This window comes from Limanda limanda, chromosome 6 (assembly GCF_963576545.1).
Source record: "Limanda limanda chromosome 6, fLimLim1.1, whole genome shotgun sequence".
Taxonomy (NCBI): domain Eukaryota; kingdom Metazoa; phylum Chordata; class Actinopteri; order Pleuronectiformes; family Pleuronectidae; genus Limanda; species Limanda limanda.
Window position 1 is genome coordinate 8,404,252 of NC_083641.1, and position 15,034 is coordinate 8,419,285.

At 40.9% G+C, this 15,034-nt stretch overlaps 2 protein-coding genes across 2 annotated transcripts in view; one reads left to right on the top strand and one right to left on the bottom strand.

The window, feature by feature from the left end:
* snx19b (sorting nexin 19b) overlaps positions 1–4,000 on the top strand; it is a gene marked incomplete at its 5' end in the record, with an annotated part of 31,060 nt that extends 27,060 nt beyond the window's left edge. The window contains one exon of the mRNA XM_061073551.1: positions 477–4,000. Within this exon, the coding sequence (XP_060929534.1) occupies positions 477–600 (124 nt within the window). The remainder of the gene's footprint in view (positions 1–476) is intronic.
* Positions 4,001–10,259: 6,259 nt separating this feature from the next.
* On the bottom strand, positions 10,260–11,357 carry LOC133003673 (microfibril-associated glycoprotein 4-like). The gene is made up of 4 exons (XM_061073464.1): positions 11,322–11,357; positions 11,154–11,250; positions 10,826–10,996; positions 10,260–10,519 (listed from the first exon to the last, which is right to left on the bottom strand). Exons 2-4 carry the CDS (start codon positions 11,233–11,235, stop codon positions 10,260–10,262), a joined length of 513 nt encoding a protein of 170 aa, XP_060929447.1. The 5' UTR covers positions 11,236–11,250; positions 11,322–11,357.
* Between the last annotated feature and the right edge of the window lie 3,677 nt (positions 11,358–15,034).

Here is a 15,034-nt window from a genome sequence, read left to right on the forward strand (position 1 = left end):
TAAACTGTATGTAGACTAAATCTGCAGTGGTGGGTGAAGGCTTCTAGTTTGATATCCACCCTGAAGGTCAAATATGAAGACCATATTTTGTCCCGATTAGATTATATATATTGGTAGCTGTTGTTTGGTACTTTTTTGCGTTATAAAATACCTGGCTGTGTATATATTATCGTAAGTAATCACCTCTTGATGTTTAAATTACCAACTCAGGATGCACATAGTACAGTTTGGTTATGTTTATCACCTATAGAGGCTAAGCAACATACAACAATGCAAACAAATCTGATCCATTTTGTGTTCATCTACAGCCTGAAATAACTTAAAATGTCCTCTTTACATACAGAAAGACTGTGACACAAACTCAAATAAGATCCTGATCATTTGTTTTTCAATTTACCTCAGCCACTTTATCAAAGTATATCCTGACCAGGTCTAATTCAAATGAAAATAGTAATGTGCCGCTCCTATTCTCTTAGACACCTGGTCTACTGTATATTTGACCTTCTGCTGGAGTTCCTGGTTCCTGAAATACCTGAGGCGGACTTCCAGAGGAGGCTGCTGCAGACCCTCTCTAAAAACCCTGAGAAGTTGCTGGCATGAGGCGACCACCCACAAGAACACCTGCAAACCCAGCTTTTATTTTTCATCATGCTGACTCGTCATTCAGCTCAGATGAGATGCTGTAAAGCAGCGTGACGTCGAGGATGCTCCCGTTCTGCTAACGTTATGTGATCACAGTGTGAGTGAATATTTCTAGTCAGACTGAATATCCTCTGTCCCCACTTTAATCTCCCGAGGTCAGTCTGCCCTGTCTCCAATTATGTATTGATGTACGGCCATGAGTCTCCTGAGCACAGTGTCCTGTATACGAAGACACATGTTTGAGGAAGCATTAATTACACAAGAGCACCTGGTTTGTGTTTGATCGAATGTGTCTGACGTGCGATCCAAACATGTGGCAAAGCACTGTCCGTTGTCTACGTCCAGCTTTGACTAAACTCACTGCAGATGGTTTTTACACTCTGTCCTCATCCCCTCCCACGGGCTCTGGGAACAAGTCCTCACACCTCTATCTGTCATCTAGTGAAGCAGGATTTATCACCCCAAGATTAAGCTGTTGACGACAGTTTCATTCCTCAGTGTCCTGCTGGCTCTGTATAAACCCAATTGTGACTCTAACACAATATTCTTCCTTGTGAGTGGAGCATAGGTCTCTTGCAGTGATTTTAAGCCTGCAACTAACCGAATGTAGGAAAAGTACATGTGAGTTGCAATGAAGAGTTGGCCATAATGTATTTTACTGGCTTTCCAGGTAGGTTCTTTTAATAAGTTCCACGGTGCAGTAAATTTCTAAATAATAAGCGAGCCGAGCCTCACAAAAGCAGGTATACGAAGGACGTCTGCTGTTGGCAGAGCTCCAGTCAATAACTTTTTTGTAGGCTAATGTAAAACAGTGGGCTGGCAGGCTGGTTAACCACAGGCCTTTAAGTGGTGGTAAATTACATAGAAGGATATTCTCTTGTGCAATGAAGAAAAACCAACATAAATTGTTTTGGAAAGACATTGGGTCACCATGTGCCACCAGAACAGCTTCAGTGAGTCTCTGAACTCTACTGGAAGGAAGATTTCCATTCTTCCCAACGATATTTCCATATTTGGGGGTTTGATGACGATGGTGGAGCGAGCTGTCAAACATACTGGTCCAGAATCTACTATTGGTGTTTAACTGGGTTGATATTTGGTGACTCTGAGGACCATAGCTCACAAAATTGTTATACTCTGAAACATAGGCTGTCTATAAAGATGGACGACGAAGTGAAGCCAAAATATAATATGTATATAATTTAAAATATATATTACATAGATATGAGCAGTGGTAGTTGGGTCCTGTCAATGTCCATGCTCGACTAATCACGAGTCAGTCTCAATTGTTAATCATGACATATCACCCTGTTATTAATCATCAAATAACGAATATAAACCAAACTTGTCAGAAACATAAGTCAGTGTTGTCATCCTGTTGTGCTGCTCTTTAAATAACAGCATCTGATCATCGGTACTAACTCACTTATTCTTACTCATTCTGTTGATTATCAAAGTAAAGGCAGGGTATATATGAGCTGTGAGACAGTCAGCAGATAATCATGATCATAGATTCTAAATAAAGATAGATGACATGTTTTCATTTCCCCCAATTGGCCTAAATGAAATCCTGGAATTCCACTTCACAAGCCCCAGATCTGTTTGATGGCCACATGAGCCCGAACCCTCGTCCTTCAGTCACCTTAGAAACCATCTGAAGAGGGTCACCACATAATCTTCAGTCACTGTAAACAAACTTTGAAGGTTTTCATATTTGTGAAAATTGCCTTATCTTATTGCCTTATTTGTGGTCAGTGCCACTTGGATAAAGAATGAAAAGAAAACGTTGTAACCTTAGCATTGTCCCACACACACACACACACAAATGATGTAGCACAGAGTACATCACCATTTTCTGCCAACATTCTTTTTGTTCGTGTTTGTGGTGATAAACAAGGCCATATTTTAATGTTTTGATCATTCCATTTTTTTTGCACTTATACCCGCAACCTTGTCTTAAATTCCATTGTTTCTTTCCATGGTGTTTACTTGTGATTCAGTGTATTTATTAACCTATTTATGTGTTTGAAATATTACATAATGTCTTGTTCTGAATTCCAACCATAAAAGAAGGAGCTGGTGCTGAAGGAGAGGGGCCCCCTGCAGTATTGTGAAGTGCTTTTTACCCCCTAGGTTTTGCCTTACAGGGAGGTTGATGGAAGTTTGGTTTGGTGTGTCCTGCAGGTGTGACCCTGATAAGCAGCCCCTTGTAGCTCCCTGTGGTGAACCTGTTTACTCTTCTTTTTATTGTGAGCGACTGCTGAACTATGAAGCGTTACAGTTGTTGTATGTTACAGTTTTTCTATGTTACAGTTTTTGTATGTTACAGTTGTTGTATGTTACAGTTTTTCTATGTTACAGTTTTTGTATGTTACAGTTGTTGTATGTTACAGTTGTTGTATGTTACAGAATGTTAGGAGGGTCTTATATTTACTTTCTCATTCTGTCTGATGAAGGAATTCCATATATGTTGATATGATTAAACTGCAAAGTGCCACAGAACATGATCACATTGCTTCTTACAACTGGCACAGAGACAGAAACGTACGTGCTCGTTGTATCACTGCTTTAACAACATCCTTTAATATTATAAGATCACATGTTTCATCTTATCTTGATTTTTCATCATAGTGGTCATAAATCTGCACAAAAGAATCTGAAATTAGTTCACAACAATAATGCCAAAAAAATCTCCTGCCTGTTGGCTACTGTGTGTTGCATAGACTGGATATTTTAATCATAACAATGTGCAAAAACTTATGTTACAACAAGAAAAGTCTGTATAACATCAGAACCGGGAACTTTTGGGGTTTTTTGTTTGTGAAAAGCCAACTGTTTTGGTATGTGATCATTTCATATGTAGAAATAACCAGAATGTTGAGATACAACGGAATGAGAAATAATTGTTAAAAGGATCATGTTAAAGCCTCGTCATCATTAACCCAAGTAAGATAGATCGTTATTTGTCATGTGGTGGCTGCTGTATTTTCCTGCTTCAATCAGTAGATGGTAGATGTTTAACTCCTAATTGAAAAATGCACAGTGCTGTTTGCTCTTAGAACTTAGAACAGCAGAGTTTACATGGATTTATAACTCTCCACAAGTTTATGTTGAAGTCTTTCATAGTAATGTATGATAATGATTAACCGTAATTTCCTTTCTCCTCTGCACTGGTGTTCACGTTTGTGTCTTGTTGTCTATCAGACATTTAAACATGTGGTTGTGTTAATATGAACACTTTGAATCCCTTTTTCCTCTCACCCTTTGTGTCACAGTCTTTTAAAATGCCTGCTCGTGGTTCCTGAACATATCTGCCAACACAATAAAGTTACCAAACATGATTTATTAAGACATCCAACTGTTGCTCACATTCGTTCTTTTGTCCTGAGGCTGTTTTACATTTTACAGCAGGCTGGTGAGTAGGTGGCTTATTTTTTATGAGATGTAATTTTATGTGTATCCCATGCCTGGTTCTAACAGTGCTGAGGTTCATCAGAAATCTCTGTATTCCATATAATCTCTATTTTCTGTGCTCTGGCAGCCTGCCACTAATTTGCTGTAGCCTGCAGACTCATGATTCATGTCCAACAACAACAAGGAGATTATGGATAAAAACCTCTACACAAGCCTTAATAAAGATCAGACCCATTTTTTTGGAGAAGTTTGTGTTCAGTTCCACTTCTCTAACAACAAAGGAGGGTTGGGATGAGATGGGAGGCCATTGCAGGGCAGCTTTGCATTACTCCTCAGACATTTGATTTACAGATAAAACTGTAAAGAACACTATTGATAATTTGAGAAACCGAGGAATATAGACAAAGGCATGAGTGTGTTTTGTTGAAAATGTACACAAATCAAATCAAATATGACATTTATGTCCTCATCTGACTTCTGACTCAGGCTTGGACAAGTGCTTCACAGTTTAAATGTCACCATCCCAGTTAGTTTTTGTAACATTAATTGATATAGATTTGATTTTGAAAACATAAATTGATGTATTTTCCTGTGATGTATCACTGCCAGGCAACAAATATCAGCCTGGGATGTGACCTGGATTGGAAGCCACTGACAGTCTGAACTCCAGCTTCACCTGCAGAGCTTATGTTGGTTCTTTCAGAGGTCTGTTTAGAAACCGATACAATCTTCAGACCTAAGTTCACGACTTTTTAAAGTTCTGTAATATACCCTGGAATTATGCACTGGCAACGAAATGGCATTGTGCTTTTACTTTGAAGACAAATTGCTAAAGTCAAAGTGATTCGGAGAATGATGTTGCCATAGTGGAGATCAGCATGTGTGAATGTCTCTTTGAAATAATGTCACACCAGATTCGGCTATACACTTTCTCGGGCAATTACTCACTTTTTCATGAGCTTTCAGCCGTGTTGCATCATCTAGGGATTCATGTAAAGTTCTGTGTTCTGTTTGCAGTCTCCTGAGGATTAAAGCTAAAGTTAAAAATAAATGTCACCTCTCTTGATAAATATCTTGTTGGGGCCCCATGCATGGTAAAAGAACAAATTCAATTGGTCCCCTCATATCCAAGTTTCCATCAAGTACAGTATACACAGCAGAACATAGAGAGAAGCTTTGTGGCAGTGCCTTGAGACCCAGAAACCAACCCAGAGCCACAGCCACCGCTGAATTTGACTGACAATCCAGCTAAAGATGTCCTCTGCTAACAAGCTCCAGGAAATTAACAACACTTATTAGCACCATTGGGCCCATTCAAACAAACTGGCTCCACTATAATTCCTGTAGCACATTTTCAAATATAAAATGCCCACCCCGGTGAAACACTCAGAAAAAAAACGTCTCAGTTCTGTTGTTAGGAGCCAGAAACATTCTATCAATGATTCTGAAGCACGAAACCAAATTTGTAAGGAGCCTCAGGATATCTCCCGTGTCTGTGGGCACATTAGAGCGTTGGTAAAGTGAGCAATACCCAGGAAAGAAAAAGGCCCCGTGCTCAATTTCGTGTCGAAACCAGCCAGAGTCATAACAACGTCTGTTAGAAAAACAGCTAGTGCTGCAAATATTTGTTGATCAATTCCTCGGTCTGTAAAAGAAAAATCCTAAACCAGAGAGAATGTGCAACACAACCTTCTCCAGCCTCAGATCATGTCTTGTTTTGTGAGAGGAAAAGGATTTAAAACAGAGAAGCAGCAGGTCCTCGCAGTGAACCACTGGGACCACAGAACCATTAGAGATTTGGAAAAAACTAAGTTATTGCAGATGAATATTCTTTGGACTGAATAATGAATTGTTTCAGCCACATTTAAGCGTCCGAGACAGTGGACTCTTTGATTTTCTTTGAGGATTTTCTCAACTCTTTTGAATATATGTGAGAGTGATCACATGTGGGATGGAGGGTTTGGATTGGACACAAACGTATGCTTTACTATTGCTTTATTTATTCATTTTCTCTGGATGACATCACTTTTGTTGTGCTGGCCAGACATTTGCAGTCGTGCCAACTGTGTAACTTATTGTCGCTGAATACACACTCAGATTTACTGCTGTGGTGAGATCGCCTGTTCCAGAGCAGTTTGGGAACTGAACACACTTTGAGTTGAGATTGTTCCGTCAGATTCAAACAGCGATTATTTCTAATCGTGTGTGATACAGATTGTTTACTTGGCAACAGAGATGAAAAAGCAGCCAAACATGTAATTGCACAAATTACCTCAGTCAACAACAACCGACAAAAGTCATGCGTCATTAGGGGACGTCCATCTTGTTCCAGACCACAGAGCTAATTGTCTGTATCATCAGCGTGCGGTCCCGAGTGGCAGCATGAAGCCACCGCAGTTAATGGAGTAGAAGCGTGGTTTCACATCAGAGTCAGTCTGCAGCACGGACAGATTTACATGCTAACCACTTATTATAGATTATGTAATCCCCTCTCATCACAGCCCAGTCTGCTCTTGTTTTCTAGAGGCTCACTCCACCTTGTCGTTCTCTGTCTGACTCTTTGTTTTCTTTTATTTCTTACGTAATAAAACACAGATGCACACACACACGCACACACACACACACACACACACACACACACACACACACACACACACACACACACACACACACACACACACACACACACACACACACACACACACACATGGGCCAGCAGCTCTGAGGACATACATGTTAGAGCAGACAGCCCTTTCAGGACAACACCTGAGACTGAACCCCCACACGTACTTTTACTGACCTTCAGCTCTGTCTACTTCTGGAAGCATGAGTAGCAGTTTTTTAAATAAAATAAAATACAAAAGATCTATGAGGCCACTCCGGGATGTTTGGAGCAGATCTTTTGTCAGCCTCATTGTGGCTGTAACACCCTGGAACAAATAAATGTATGAAAAATCAACTCAGGACACTGTGACCAGCCAGAAAGAATCAAACTACTCAGCAGAGTGAGGTCTCCTTTTTAAAATCAATCTGTCCAAGCCCATCAAACACAAACAGAGAGAGAGAGATTAACAATATAAGCATATAAACAATAACCTTTTGTGCTTTTTGCCAAAGTTATGGGCTCATGATTTTCTCTTATAAGGTGAGGTGTTCATTTCTGCCTGCGTGAGAAGTTTGCTCTTTTAACAAAACGTGCAACACGTGATGTTAAACTGGCCGTCTTGGAATCTGGAAATGTTGATCTCCCCTGATGGTCACTGGAGTTTTACAATCTGGCTGAGAACAACATGCATATTTTAAATGACACTATCCAGGAAGAATTTATTGTCTATCAATGTTACCGTGCTCCACCACAGCGCCGTCTTCTGTGTCATAAATAAAGTAAGAACTATTTGTGTCTCATGTCAAAGTGAAAATGCTTCAAAGCTTGAAATGACTTGAAATATAGTGAAAGAAAAAGAAAACATAGTTCAATATGGAAAACAATACAATCTGAGGAGATTCAATCGTGTTAAATGAATAATTCTGCATGCAAGTTGTGTTGTCATTGACTGCATCTTCCTCCCAGTAAGTTCCTCTGTTTTCAAATGGCAGCTTCTGGATCAAACATCAAAAACTGCTTCATGAACAAAATGGAGAAATAAGATATCGGCACCAAGAAATAAATAGGAGACAGTTTAAAATGAAAACTAAAACAAATTAAATTTATCAAATGAAAGTTGCTCTTTAACTGTCTTAGGTGCAATGGGAGACAGATCCAAGGAATTAGAGAACACATTTTTGACCGTTGTAACATCCAGAGCACTTTTAATTACATTTATAACTGACTTTACACTTAGTCTCATGGGCCATACCAAACCGAAAGATTTTACATTGTTTCTGGGAAGGAGCGAGACGTGTGGCTCCTTCGCCTCTAGATGGCAACAAAATCAAACTATGGACCTTTCGTCCATTTTTAAAGTGACCATAGGGAGGCGCTACAGGGCAAAGTAACGGTGACGCACCTGTTACTGCTGAGAACAGAAGGCAGTGGAGGTGAGGATGTAGCAGAGGCAGCTCAGGGGTTGTCTGTATCTTCTATTATTAATAACTATGATCCTCATCAGAAATAGTGAGCGTGGTTTCTGAAGGGGGTTGTTTGGTGTTTACTGTCAGCAGCGAGTTAAAGGAAATGCATCAGTTAAAAGGGATGACAGTGAGGCTACGAATGAGGAAAATAAATGATGGCCTCATGGAGGAGATGGGTGTAAAAAGCACCAACAGTGAGAGAGGGGTTGATTCCCAGTCCAGCCTTTTGTTTTGGTGGTTACCAGCTCTCCAACTCACTGTCGCAATGCAGCCAAACCACAGTCTGAGCAACACCCACAGCTGGGTTGGTAACCAGAATCCTCATCTACTGAATTTGTTTCCCTGCCTGCGTAAATGTCTCATGCTGTATTCGCATGTGTGTGAAACTGGGAAATCCTCCTCCAGTGGTGAAACAGCAGCAAAAACTTCTTTAAACTGTGAATTTAATAAAGATGCTCCTGCTACGCTCACTCACTGAGACAACAAAGTGATGGGGAATGAAACAGGTGAGGAACAATGGCCGCCTGTCAGTGTGCATCATCTGTGAAACAGCAAAACATATGAACACATCAACTCTACTTCAACGGAATCTTATTCTTCTTGGTATGTTCCCTGAATATTCTCCCCACATGTTTCGGAGACTTTTCAATAAAAGTGTGTGGGGTTTTCTTGGCATCTAAAAAAACTTCATAAAAAATACCTGTAACCGTAAAGCTGCCGAGCACAAAAAGCCAGATGAGAAAATCAGCCTCACTCCCACCTCCCCTTGACCATCCTCCTCTAATAAGTATAAAACCAGACTATATTTATATGTACTGCTGATCTGCAACTATAGGAAGGAAGTATGTAAACTTAGTTAAGAAACTTTCATTAGAGTTACTGCCTAGTTACAAACTGTTCATCTGGACTTGAGTGAATGAGTTTGCAAAATGTTAAATGGCAACGTTATTTCTTATATGAACACTTGCTATATTATATCCACCTGTAGGAGGTAAAGAGGAATGAATATGTTTTTTTATTCTTGTTTTTAGGGATCTCAATATAAATCTGACAGTCAGTCATTCTGCAACTTTTGTCAAGCAGTAAACAAAGTCAATGAAATGTACTGAATACTCAACAGATTGCCATGTTGTTGTACCTCTGCCAAAAACGATTGTAAAGTGCGGAAAACATAAGCATATTTTCACTATATATTTGGCTTGAAATGCTTTAAAAAGTGGTCTGTTCTTTTAACCAGTCATTTTAACCAGATTTACAGCAATATTTTGGTTTAAATTTAACATTTAATATTGATATTATCTCTAATATATTTCAAGGGACACATGAGACACATACGACACATGAAAACATATGAGACACATTAAGACACATGAGACACATGAAAACACATGAGACGCATGAAGATACATGAGACACATGAAAACATATGAGACACATGAAGACACATGAAGACACATGAAGACTCATGAGACACATGAGACACATGAAATCACATGAAGACATATGAGACACATGAAGACACATGAAAAACATGAAGACACAGTAAGACACATGAGACACATGAGACAAATGAAGACACATGAAGACACATGAGACACATGAAGACACATGAAAACACATGAAGACATATGAGACACATGAAATCACATGAAGACATATGAGACACATGAAGACACATGAGAAACATGAAGACACACGAAGACACATGAAGACTCATGAGACACATGAAGACACATGAAGACACATGGAGACACATGAAGAAATGAAGACACATGAGACACATGAAGACACATGAAAACACATGAAGACATGAGACACATGAAATCACATGAAGACATATGAGACACATGAAGACACATGAGAAACATGAAGACACATGAAATCACATGAAAACACATGAGACACATGAAGAAACGTGACATATAAAGACACATGAATGAGACATATGACGACACATGAAACAAAGACATCAGGTCACATTAGATTTTTTGCGTAATGTTTATTGAGGACATGCAGCAGGCTATAATTGAACTTCAGTGTTCAAACGTGTGATTTCATTTAACTTTAACTGATGAAGGCTACAGATGTTGAAACAGATCAACATGTGGTCTGCTGCTGCTCCTGGATAGTAACTAGGGCTGCGCAGGATGGATCTTCATGACGATGGACTTCAGAGAGTAGCCATAGGTGTTTTTCCAACTGTGCCATATAACTCCAACAGCAAAGGGAGTCTCCTCCTGCCTCCAGCGATAGACCCCATTAGGGTTTGCATGGTGACATTGGTTGTACCAGAAAGCTCCCATGTATAGAGAGGCACAGTTGCGAGTATCTGGGTCCTGGTCTTTGTCGAAGGTTGAGAACTTCATGCCATTGTGTGTCATCATGGAGTCTCCTACAGAGACACAGAGAAGACGCAGAGAAGACACAGTGTTATAGACTGAAAATATCTGTCATCAACGAGGTATTTGTCTGAAGGAAACATGTCTCTATCTGTCTCTGTCTGTCTCTATTGGTCTCTGTCTGTAAGTCTCTATCTGTCTCTATCTGTCGATTTGATGCCGTCTCTCAGGACAGTGTCCATGGAAAAGATTTAAATAGTTTTCTTTTGACTAAAAGAACAAAAACTGAAAAACATTTTTTATTTTCCAGAATGAAAGAAGATTAATGATAAATGTCTCTCACACACACACACACCTACCTGCTCCTTTATCTGTGAATCCAGACACAGTCAAGTTGTATCCGTTACACTCAGAGCCGACGGAGAACATCCTGTAATGCGCGGACGCATTATTTCCCTCAAAGTCCTTCATGTCCACCTGTAACTCAAACTTCTTGGGTCCTGAGGTCAGATAGTGTAGGTTGTCCAGACCTGTGACACACACACACACACACACACACACACACACACACACACACACACACACACACACACACACACACACACACACACACACACACACACACACACAAGGGGGTTGTGTATTAACAGTAAGGTTCTCAGCTGTTCCTGTGGTTCCACTTCTCACCTAGCCAGTGTTCTCCATCCACCGAACCAAAGCCGACCTTGTACTGAATCCAGGGCCTGTAGAAGTTGACGGTTCCATCCATCCTGGTCTGAATCACCTGAGCAGGTAAACAGTGGAATATGAGTCTGACTGATTTGACGCTTATTGAAAGTCAGTACAAATACTCACTGTCCAGGCTGGTTGGTCTGGACTCTTCTGACAGTACACCTGCAACACATCAATACATTTGATCAATTCAAATGTTTCGCTCACATCTTTTTCACTTTCAACACGTTAGGTGAGACTGACCAATAGAAGCCCAGAGATTCATCTGAAACCAGTGATCATGGAACGAATCGAGTCTACTTCATTTAAACGTTTCCTCCTGAAAGCAGCAGCTCGATGAAAGTCAGTCTGATGTGTGAGTGTGAACAAGAGAAAGTTTCCTCCTTCTCTCCCTGAGCGTCTGTTCTTTGTAACTCTGGTGAGTGGATTCCATCTCCTGTGAGAAGAACTGACTGAGAGTCATAGCTTCAACTGTCACAATCAGCCTGCAGTTGAAGTGTTAGGCTGAACTGAGATCAGTTCAAAAGACTCTGAAGTTATTAAAAACCAGAGTTTATCTCCAATATTCAGCAGGAAACTGTGAAACATGAAGCATTCTAAACAGCATTACCCCTCATGTGGCTGCAGTAGGTGCTGTTGACAGTGTTGGGAAGGATACTTTCAAAACGTATTCCGTTACAGAATACAGAATACATGCACAAAAATGTAATCTGTAACGTATTCCATTACATTAACTAATCTGAGTAACGTATTCTGAATACTTGGAATACTTCCGGTTTGTATTGCATTTTTTAAGTGTATGATTGCGGCGTTGTTATAGTCAGTGGAGCAGCAGCAGTTTAAACTCTCTCTCCGCCGATGCGTCGGGCCAGCTGGATGTCCGGCTCCCATCCACTCCCATCTCTGTGCCGGTCCCACCGGAGGCTGAAGCCCCGCCCTGCGCCAAGGCTGCCTCGCGCCGTGCAGCGATCGTTTCGGCGTCGAGTCTATTTTTTGCGCTTGACGCGAGCATATCGCTCCAGGAAACACACTGAAAAATGATTTTAAACGATATTGATGACATATTTTATATGATATAAATGATAAAGCATGCATCCCATAGTTTGTATTCCCCCTCTGTTGTCCTGGAGTTTTAAATTTACCAATTTGACCGATCACATTATTAAATGCTCCCCTCCATACAGACACACAAGCAGTCATAAAGATAAAAAGAGAGGGGGGGGGGGGGGGGGCGGAGAATACGTCATTTACCCTCGACACCCGACATTGAACGGAGCAAACAGCGGAGAAGTTCTTGAAGATAGATGACATTAAATTGGGACGCTGTTGCAGTTAATGTTGGAGCAACAAGTGACTTTATGCTTTTATACTACTGGGTCAACGGGTGATATTATTTTAGCGTCGCTTCAGCGTCCGGTGTGAACCCTGCGTGCCTCGCTGGTCTCCTGCAGAGCCATGACAGCGGAGCTCTGGGAGCGCAGGTCGGTCTTCTCTCACCAGGCGCTGGAAGGGCAGCTTGCGGATCAGCAGCTCCGTAGATTTCTGGTAGCGACGGAACTCTCTCAGAGCCTCGGTCCCGGGCCTGTAGCGGTCCCGAGCCGGTCGCGGTGAGGCTCCTTCACGCCGCCGGGGTCCGGGCGCTCTTACGGCAGCCCTGGTCTCCAGCTGCTTCCTGGGGGCTTTGCCTCCGGTGGATTTACGAGACAGTGATTAAACTCGTGAAACAGAGAAGTACCGTCATGTAATCCACTGATTTCAACAATGTAACTGTATTCTGAATACCATCTATTTAATTTGTAACTGTAACGGAATACAGTTACTCATAATTTGTATTCTAAATACGTAACGCCGTTACATGTATTCCGTTACTCCCCAACACTGGCTGTTGATCAGTATCAGTGACATGTTGGTTTAATGATTCTACGTATGAGAGGTGAACATGTTTCTGTCCACTAATAAAAACACAAGTGAACGTACTCGGACTTCGAGGTTCTCTCCTGCAGGGTAGATATTGTTGGGGCGGCTGTGGTCGGGATCTCTGATATCATACGTCTGGCTGCAGTCAGTCGGATATCGGGCAACGTAGCAGCTGATCAACGCTGGAACCAAGAGGAGGAGGAGGACGACTTGAAACATCTGGAACAGAACAGATGTTTTCAAAACTTTGACCTTTTGAGTAATGGGGGTGTGGTCACAGTCAACACAGGTGGAGCTTATCAAGATAAAAAAACAGATAGTTTGTCCCCAAAGCCACAGCCACAGCTCACAAACCAACAACACAACAGAAGATCACATGTTCCTGAGTGGAGTCTAACAACATGTATGAAACACGCTTATAAAACATGTATAAAACACGTATATAAAGCATGTATGAAACAGGCATGAAACACGTATAAGACATGTATGAAGTACAGACCTGGTCCTTACCTCCCTTAAGTTCTGTTGTTATAAAGTTAAGACAAATACTCAAGTAAAGTGCAGATATGTTAAAAATATACTTAAGTACAGGAACAAAGTATTTGTACTTCGTTTCCTCCCCCTCTGGTTAGTATTTGTATATTGTTTCACCTTCTGGTCTCCTTGATGCATCAGCTGCTGCTTGACTCCTCCTTTCACCAACTTCCAGGAAACTTCAATGATGAACAGATTTCTGTTGAAACTGGACTTATCTGAAAATAAAACAAAAACACAGTCAACCACTGAGTGAACTCACCTGTCTCCCTACACCTGTCCCCCCTCACCTGTGTGAACTCACCTTTGAGTGAAACTGAAGAGACGTCTTCACCTTCAGAGGAAACAGATAAACTGCTGTTTCTCCTTCACGTCTTTTATACACCACTCTATGACGTCTCATATGTAAACAAACCACCACATATCAGTGTAATGGAAAATTCAACTGACCAGGTGTCCGTTCCTCCCTCTCTCCCTCCCTGGACACTGATAGCACAGATGGTTCTGATGACGATACAAAATTTTAGTTTTTTTATGTGATTTCTTTCCCCCAGCTTGCTTATGTGTTTCTTAGTGATTTCATTAGACAAAAACAGCTACTCTAATTATCCTTTCAACTTCATATTTTATGATGCCTTAATTTAAATCTCTGTGAATTTGTAAGGTTGATGTGAGTTACTTTACAAAGTTTCTACATACTTGAAAAATAATACTTACTAGCAAGAATTCTAAAAGTTTTTACTGGATATTTTCAACCTTAGATATACTATATGGTGACATTTAACGTTATATTACATTTTAATATGAGTTACTTTTGCCAATCAATACAGTATGTTACATTTTGATAATGGTTAGTGAGATGATGATGTTGTTTGACCTGATTTCTTTCCATATTCATTTTAAATGCTTGCCCCCCCCCTCAAACTGTCCCAAGGTGAGACTCTGCTGGTTTCAACAGAGTAGCTGAGTTTTGGTACTAACAGTGAGCAATGATATTGTTCCTGTCATGTTACAATAGATCGCTGGAGATTTTCCCCTCTGTCCTCTCTCATCTTGGGCTGCCAGAATCTGTTGAACTTGTATTTGGCTGTAAACCCTGATGAATGCGCCCTCTGGAGCAGAGAGCAGCAGCACCCCTGGTTCATGTGATCCCACCACCCCCACACACCTCCCACCAACACCTTACAGAAGTACCACATTAATTTCACATGCGAAATATGCATCATTCTCTGTGGTCATAGCGAATTTCTGCTCCTCTATGACCCATTTTAATCCTAAAGGCTCCATCCAGACACATCAAGACACATGAGACACATGAGACAAATGAAGACACATGACATATGAAGACACATGAATGAGACATATGACGACACATGAAGACACAT